Raw genomic sequence first — 9,080 nt, 5'->3', positions numbered from 1 at the left:
TAATTTAAGACTGGAGACAATTTAAGATGTCGTACTATTGGACAAACTAGTGTGTGTTCCGCGTGAAAAATTGCATTCTAGTGTTTAAAGAAAATATGTTTTTATTATTTTCTTAATTTGGTTGGAACAGTGCATACATGATACACATGCTGTAAACACGCCGGATTGTTGCCATGGGCAAATTTCCATCCGTTGTCCCACATTCACTCTCACATGCACATCTTCTTTCTTGTACCAGCATACAGGGACACTGGAGGCAAAGTGGGTGAAGTGTCTTGCCCAAGGACACAATGACCGTGTACTCTAGTGCCCCACTGTGGCACCTAGTGTTCTAGTGGCCTCACATCCAAGAATTAACCAGGCCCATTCCTGCTTAGCTTCAGAGATCTGATGAGATTGAGCATTGACAAGATGGCATGACCACATTGTGGTATTGGAATTCGTGTTTTCTAGCCTTTCCCTTGGTATGAAATTTGAGTTTGAAAATGTTAGTATTGTGATAACACATTTAGTGTCAGGGAATGTGTTTTGATTTAAATTCCCTGTCAATTGAAGAATACATATGCTAAAACACCATCTTAGACAACAACTAGAAATCGACTTATGACGTAATGTTTATATTATGTTTATACGTTCCACATATAACATGATATGAAAGTATTTTTTATTCAGTGAATGTCTATACAATGTACTGAAGAGTAAATGTATTAAAAAAAAAAGATGAAAGGATTTTCAGACCTCCACATCCCTGTTTCACAAGAGCAGTTTGCCTTCTTCACAGTGAAGTGTTCTAATAAGACTTATTCTATAGGTGTTTTGGCCGAATCAAAAATATCGGCCTATGCTGGAGTTTAAAGACTGAACTGTTAGAAAATAGAACTGTATGCTGTTTGTATAAAAGATGTACTCCAGCATTGCCGACAATAATCCGGGGAATTAGAGTAGGTTGGCCAAATTGAAGCGGACGTGTTGGAGAGTCCATACTGTGCTGAATTTGCGGTACAGTGGGCAAGAGACGATCGCTGCGTGGTTCTAACACACCTTGTGACCTGGAAGTGAAGGACACAGCAGGCTCTGCCACAGTGTCAAAGTCTTTCTGGGTTAAAAATCCCAAGTCTACAGCAGAAACATTTGCTTTGCTGTACTTCTTTTTGTCTAAATCAGGTCAACTGCATTTCTCAGATAATACCACAGATGAGAGGGACATACACACTTTCACTAATCATTCACACCTCGGGTCTGATTTAATGCAGGGATTTCCAATTATTAATCATTTAAAATTCTTTCAATCTCCATTTGCTCTAAATAAACATGCTCCATAGGCCGTGCTAGAAAGTACTAGCTCCACAGGTCTACAGGTCTTAGGACACAGGGCTGGCACCAGATTCATCTCTGTATTTAATAGATATTTGTGATTTAAAATGTTTTTTTCATTGTGATTTATTATCATATTTGGATACTTCTTAAAGGCAAAACAAATTAACCACAATGAGCACTTGCCAGGGGGAACAAATGTAAGGCTTAGTTCTCCACTTGTCTATGTCTTGTTTCCCTGGTGCTACCTGGAAAAAGATGTACAATAGGGTCCCATCTATAGTCCCATCTAGGGTCCCATCTATGGTCCCATCTATGGTCCCATCTAGGGTCCCATCTATAGTCCCATCTATGGTCCCATCTAGGGTCCCATCTATGGTCCCATCTAGGGTCCCATCTATAGTCCCATCTATAGTCCCATCTATGGTCCCATCTAGGGTCCCATCTAGGGTCCCATCTAGGGTCCCATCTATGGTCCCATCTATGGTCCCATCTAGGGTCCCATCTATAGTCCCATCTATGGTCCCATCTATGGTCCCATCTAGGGTCCCATCTATGGTCCCATCTAGGGTCCCATCTATAGTCCCATCTATAGTCCCATCTAGGGTCCCATCTAGGGTCCCATCTAGGGTCCCATCTAGGGTCCCATCTAGGGTCCCATCTAGGGTCCCATCTAGGGTCCCATCCATGGTCCCATCCAGGGTCCCATCCATGGTCCCATCTATCTATGGTCCCATCCAGGGTCCCATCCAGGGTCCCATCTATCTATGGTCCCATCCAGGGTCCCATCTTGGGTCCTATCTAGGGCCAAGACTTTCCTGAAAATGAGATTCCAATTCTCAGTTCTGTTGGCCCGGAGAATCATTTATTTCAATTAAATGCTGTGATTATTTTTCTATCAGCATTACTATCCTGAGAGTAAAGAAATGAACAGCAAAGACAAGGATTAACATTGTGTTTTTTCTACCATAATCTTAAACTTAAACTCTATCCTGTGTTTATGTTTTAGGGGCAGTGTCACTATGAAACCGAGCTGCGGCCTTACCTTTGTGAAGCAAACACCAAGAACCTGCAGAAGAAATCAAAGCATTCTGCTCAATTAAAAAACCCTCAAAAAAGTCATTCATTTTCATATGATCCTGACTTTACCAACGAGGAACCTGAAATGAACATACCTGAAGACAAGCAAAGATTTCCTGTTGAAAGTGACGCTGCTGTTGAAACTACCTCACCACAATCTGTAAATGACGATTGTATTGAGATGTTGGAAAACGACTGTATTTTGAATGCTAATCCAGAACCTTTAAAGACACTTTTACTCAATAACACAGATCATATACCATTAAACGAGGATCTTGAACTTCAGGCCATGTTCTATTTGCCAAATTGGGATTGTCGTCTTTCGTCCGTTGAAGTGGAAAGAGGAGATCATTTGAAAGTTATTCTCGCAAACGTTTCGGAGTTGTTGTCACGTTCGCCGCCGTCGCTTGATTTCGGAGACGCGGATGTTTCGTGTTCAGAATATGTCTCGCCAAAAGTGCCGCTGTGTCCGCCATTCCAGGTCAGTTTCACCCTTGATGGCGATGAGGAGGATGAAGAGATGGATATCGGTGACGATGCAAACAGTTTGGAAGATTCAAGAACATCTGTTAGAGCTGAAATTCAATCAGATAAAGGCTCCTCGAATTGTAACAGTCCAACGTGGGATGATGTTTTTGACTCTGATGTGTTTGAGGAAAATGCAGTTATAGAAACAAGTGACAAAGCAGTAAATCGCACTGAAAGGCAAAGTATAAATTCTCCTTTTAAACCGGAAATAAATGTGAGCATGGATCTATTTGGAGATGATGAGGCCTTCCTACAGATGTCGATCCCAGATGTTCCCACTCCGGGAGATTCACCCCAAAACGAGCCAGAGAACTGTGAAATAAACCAATCAAAATATGGGGGAAATGTTGATGATACACTGAGAATCAAAGTGTTACACGAAACAGATGCTGCTAATACTTCTCTGAGTGTAAAAATTAACAATACTTTACAAAATTCTTCAATAGGTTTTAAAGATGCATTATGTAAAACGTCCAATTTGCAACCTGAATCGTTTGAGAACTCAAATGATTTATTCTCTGTTAATTTTGACCTTGGTTTCTCAATGGACGACTCCGAGGAGGAGGGAAACGCCGAAGCAAATTCTCCTAAACTTACACCATCTTCTCCACAACCCAAAAACCCTGGACTTTCTCTTCGAGCCGGCTCCAGCTCCTCCACGCCCTGCAGTAGTGTGTCAAAGCAGAGGCCATCTGTGCGGCGCAGAGAAGCCGGACTGTCCGCCGCATGTTTGGCGTCCGGTCTCATCCCCTCGTCTCCTGCGGGGCCCAGAGGAAGTGCGCTCCCTTCTCCAATCTCCACACTTCACGCCTCAGCGCCCCGGCTCAGACCAAACCACGCCGCAGGAGCAGAGAGCACGAGGCATCCAGGTTTGCTCACCACGTCTTACATCAAATCTAGTTTTGGGTCTGTGTTGATCTGTTATGAATAAATGACCAAGATTCTGGTTGTATTTTGTTTTCTTTCTCAGTGAATAACAGCAGTGACAGTGAGGAGGAAGTGCTGGTCCAGAATAGAAAACAACTCAAAAAGGTCAACTATTTCTCCTCCCCGGAAAAGGTGATGTTGTTTTGTTGTTTTTGGAGGGCAAGATTAATCTCAATGGTCACGCATAGTTTTGTAACTGGAAATAATCAAAAACCCCCACCTCAAAATGTACAAAAACTGTTGTTACAAATACAGTTACAGTTTGTATTTTAGTCTATTCTCTAATACCAATGCTTCTGGCTTTACCACACCAATAACTGTGAACTAAACAAAATGGTTATGACATATTTTTCCAAACGAGTAGCACTTATTAATCTTAAGTATACTCTGCTTCCGAAGAGTGCACACGCTTTTTTGCTCGCTCCGCTTGCTATCGCTGTTTTCCTTATTTATTTTGCTTTTTAATCAGTTTTTGTCTTCCAAACATTTTTGCTTTAGACTTTTTCAAGTAAACCAAGGATTTTAAGAACATTTTTCCAGTTTTAACGACATATCTGACGCCAGCGACATGTCCGGGAGAAGAAGGGAGAAAGACTGTGAACGCTGTCGGAAATATCAACAAGAAATTAATGAGCTGAAAACACGGATATTTGTTTTGGAATCTGAAAAAGTTCTTCACGATACCATTCCTGTGTCAACCGACGGTAAGAAGAGCACACTTTTTACAAGAAAAACTGCTACTTTCAACCTAAACCGCAGTGACTCAGTGTCGTTTCCAAAACTGTCTAAAAACCAGAAAGACCAGGCTGTTTCTTGGAACAAACTTGGAGCAAAGCCTAAACGATACAAAGATAACGTGAAGTCACCTAAAATACAGCTCACCAACAGATTTTTACCACTTTCAGAGATGGAATTAAATGAAAAAAGGAAAGATGACGTGGCCAAAATACAGCGAGGAGGATCTGTGCCACAAGCCAAGGTCACGAAGATTGTTTTTGTTGGGGACGGCGCGATAAGTCACGTGACGCATGAAAAGATAAACACACATTCTTTTCCAAGCGCCACTGTTTCTGAGATAACGTCACTCCTTCCAAATATTATGGCTAAGCATGGAGGAGCTAAACAGCTGATTGTGCACGTGGGTGCAGTGGACATGCGGCGGGAACAGACTGAAGTTTTGAAAAAAGACTTCTTGAAGTTATTCGACGTGCTTGATAAAATGGAAATCAAAACATTCATAAGTGGACCTCTTCCAAACATCGACAGGAGGATAAACAAGTTTAGCCGACTTCTTCAGCTGAACACATGGCTGTCCAAAGAGTTTTCCCCGAGAGGACTACACTACATTGAGAACTTCTATCTATTCTGGAAACGAGAGGACCTGTTTAAGAGAAATGGCCCCCACCTATGCAGAGGTGGAGTGAGGGTGCTGACAGAGAACCTGCTCCACGCTCTGAGGCATTGGACTGGGCCTGGACAGGGTCCTGAGCAGATAGTTAGAGAAGAGAGGAATGAGAGAAGAATTCCTGCTCCATCAGCCAGAGACCGAGCCAATGTTTCAACATTAAAAGCACCACAACCTCAGCCTCCACCAAAGGATTCATCAGCAGCTGCTCCACCACCACCAGCAAAGGATTCAGCTCCAGCTGCTCCGCATTCACCTCCACCGCCTCCAGCAAAGGAACAATCTTCAAAGGCCTTGGACCCATCTGTGACAAGCCCAACAACATCCCTGTCATCGCCCCTGCCTTCACACCAGCCCTGGGTTCCCCCTGCAACATCTACTCCCACTAAAGATTCATCATTCTCCTTCTCATCTCCACTCTCACCCATGGGCCTTCCCAGCCATTTTGAAAGTCTGATCAAATCAGGCATTAAGATGGCTCCACTCACGCCCAATATAGCAAGGGCTATGTCAGTACCGACTACACCAACAAAAGCCCCACCACCATCCCCCCTCGCCTCTCACCTGGTCTCAAACTCTCCTTGGCTACAAAAGCCCCACCACCCATCCAACCTCGCCTTTCACCTGGTATCTCCCATAGCTAGGATGCACTGGGTCTCAGCGTTGCTGGGACTTATTGTCACATTAAAAATCAAACCAACCCGGGGCCCTATGTAAAAAGAGCCCCCCCTAGTGCTATTTCTGTAGTCACATCATCACAGAGATGGAAAAACAAAATGCGAGTCAGGCCCAATCTGAGAAATGTGATTCATATTCCCTGTGAAAAGATAAAGCCCAGTCTCACTGAAACTAGTCTGAAACTTGCTGTGCTAAATGTCAGATCCTTATGTAACAAATCTCTCTTAATTAATAATTTTATTTCTTCTTATAATCTTGATTTTATGTTTTTAACTGAAACATGGCTTGACAAAAACACAGGAAATGTAGTTCTGATAGAATCTGCTCCACCCAACTTTAAGTTTGAATCTGAAACACGAGAAAACAAAAAAGGGGGTGGAGTCTGTGCTGTCTTTAGAGATGAAATAATTACCCGCAGCTTGTCTTTTGGGGTGTTTTCATCATTTGAGTATGTATCCTTTAAAACAAATCTCCATCCATTCTCTTCCATCCATTCTCTTCATTGTTTTATACAAGCCTCCCCAGCACTGCCAAAGTTTTATTGATGATTTTACTGAGATGCTTTCAGTCATATGCACTGACTTTGATGGTTTGGTCATTACAGGTGATTTCAATGTGCATGTTGATAATATTTGTGACAGAAACGCTAAAGAGCTTGATGCTGTCCTTGAAACCTTCAGTCTTACTCAGCATTTGAGAGGCCCCACCCACAGCAAAGGACACACTCTAGATCTCATAATTACAAAGGGGGTAAATATTTCAAATGTTAATGTGATCAATGTTGCTCTGTCTGATCATTTCTGTGTCTTCTTTGACCTGTCTGTTTCTCCCAAACCTCCGGTTGGTCCTGCAGTTGTTCAGAGGAGACACATAAGTGATGGCACAGGTGCACTGTTTATGGAAATGATAAACTTTGAAAATGTCTCATGTTCTAATGTAAAATGATTTGTTGAACTCTGTTTCATCTAGTGTTTTGAATGTTCTGGACACCATCGCCCCTATAAAGGCTAAAATGGTTAAAAATAAGCAGAAGGCGCCGTGGAGAAATGATGATTCGGTCAGGGCACAGAAAAGGGAGTGCCGCAGGGCCGAACGGAAATGGCGCAAGTCAAAGCTCCAGGTTCAAAAAGAGATTTACAAAGAAAAGCTGAACATGTACAACCTAATCTTATGTAGAACTAGGGAAAGATATTTTTCTGAAATAATTGGAAGCTGCAGTAACAACTCGCGTGTCATGTTTGCCACAGAAAACAGATTAACAAACCCTCCAGCTCAGCTGCCGTTAGAACTCATTTCCACATCCAAGTGTAATGAGTTTGCATTATTCTTTAATGACAAAGTTCAGGGCATTAAAAATGCTATAAATCCCACAATGCAAAAAATTACCCTAAAACCACCAAGATACTTAGAGCTAACTCACTTTGCACCAGTAACTGACAAAACTGTCCATGAGATCATCACCAGTCTGAGTTCATCTACATGCTGCCTTGATGTGTTACCCACCAAATTTCTAAAGTCTGTGCTGAACAGTTTGTTAGCACCATTCACTCACATAGTTAACATGTCGCTTCAATTTGGAACATTCCCAATGTCTTTGAAAACTGCGGTCATAAAGCCTCTCCTAAAGAAGAGCAGTCTTGATGCCGCAGTACTGAGTCATTACCGGCCCATCTCTAATCTACCATTTTGGGGCAAAGTCCTTGAAAAGGTTGTTTACCAACAGCTCACAGATTTCCTCTTAATAAACAACTCATTTGATGTTTTTCAGTCAGGTTTTAGACCTCATCACAGCACTGAGACTGCTCTTGTCAAGGTGACAAATGACATCCGCCTGAACACTGACACGGGCAAAGCCTCAGTCTTAATTCTGTTAGATCTGAGTGCTGCTTTTGACACTGTCGATCATGGGATCCTCTTACAGAGACTAGAGGACTGGGTGGGCATCACTGGCACTGCCCTAAACTGGTTAAGGTCCTATCTGGAAGACAGGAAGTACTTTGTTGAAATTGGTAGCTGTGTCTCAGACCACATGACCCTGACCTGTGGAGTGCCCCAAGGGTCAGTCCTGGGTCCCCTTCTGTTCAACCTCTACATGCTGCCGTTGGGTCAGTTGATACGCAGTGAAAATTAGTCCTATCACAATTATGCAGACGACACTCAGATCTATGTTTCACTATCGGCAGGTGACTATGGACCAGTAGATTCACTCTGTCACTGCATCCAACAGATCAGTGTGTGGATGCAAAACAACTTTCTCCAGCTGAACTCAGACAAGACTGAAATAATTGTTTTTGGCCCACAGAAACAAAGAGAAAGTGTTAGCGGTCACCTCCAGAGTCTCGCTCTAAAACCTACAAACCAAATTAGAAATCTGGGGGTAATAATGGACTCAGACTTGAACTTTAATAGCCACGTCAAATCAATAACATCAGCAGCTTTTTACCATCTAAAAAACATTGCCAAAATCAAAAATATAGTGTCTAAACCAGACTTGAAGAGACTTATCCATGCGTTTTTCTCCAGTAGATTAGACTAACGGCCGCTCCAAACGAGTTGTAAAACAGCTGCAGTTCATCCAGAACACTGCTGCTCGGGTCCTGACTAGAACCAGGAAGTACCATCACATTCACTTTCTGCCTGAAGAGTGGGTCCAGCTCGCCTCCGACGGTCCCTCTTCTGCCTGAAGAGTGGGTCCAGCTCGACTCAGACGGTCCCTCTTCTGCCTGAAGAGTGGGTCCAGCTCGACTCAGACGGTCCCTCTTCTGCCTGAAGAGTGGGTCCAGCTCGACTCAGACGGTCCCTCTTCTGCCTGAAGAGTGGGTCCAGCTCGACTCAGACGGTCCCTCTTCTGCCTGAAGAGTGGGTCCAGCTCCAGTCTCCTCGTGTCCGTCTGTCCGTCTGTGAGAGTCGGATCTCTCCTTCACTGGAACTCCTCCAGGTTTCTACGCTTTTTTCCCAAAGAGGTTTTTTTTTTGTAGTTTTTCCTGGCCGAGAAGGAGAGTCTAAGGACAGAGGACCCTGGGACATCGTCCCTCGCCACCACAGACATTGTCTGACTTCATCGCCACCACAGACATTGTCTGACTCCATTGCCACCACAGACATTGTTGATTCATTTCTCCCTGTGGCCCTCAGAGGCAACTGTTGT

At 43.3% G+C, this 9,080-nt stretch overlaps 1 protein-coding gene across 1 annotated transcript in view; it reads left to right on the top strand.

Moving 5' to 3' along the window:
• Positions 1–9,080, top strand: part of fancm (FA complementation group M) — a 46,764-nt gene that overhangs the window by 29,364 nt on the left and 8,320 nt on the right. The window contains exons 14-15 of the mRNA XM_072458395.1: positions 2,324–3,791; positions 3,893–3,981. Coding sequence (XP_072314496.1) covers positions 2,324–3,791; positions 3,893–3,981 — 1,557 coding nt within the window. The remainder of the gene's footprint in view (positions 1–2,323; positions 3,792–3,892; positions 3,982–9,080) is intronic.

This window comes from Eucyclogobius newberryi, unplaced genomic scaffold (genome assembly GCF_026437365.1).
Source record: "Eucyclogobius newberryi isolate DKJ021-1_F unplaced genomic scaffold, fEucNew1.0.hap1 SCAF_21, whole genome shotgun sequence".
NCBI classification, from domain to species: Eukaryota; Metazoa; Chordata; class Actinopteri; order Gobiiformes; family Gobiidae; genus Eucyclogobius; species Eucyclogobius newberryi.
Note: the sequence above shows the minus strand (reverse complement) of the source record. Positions and strands in the feature narration are given on the sequence as shown.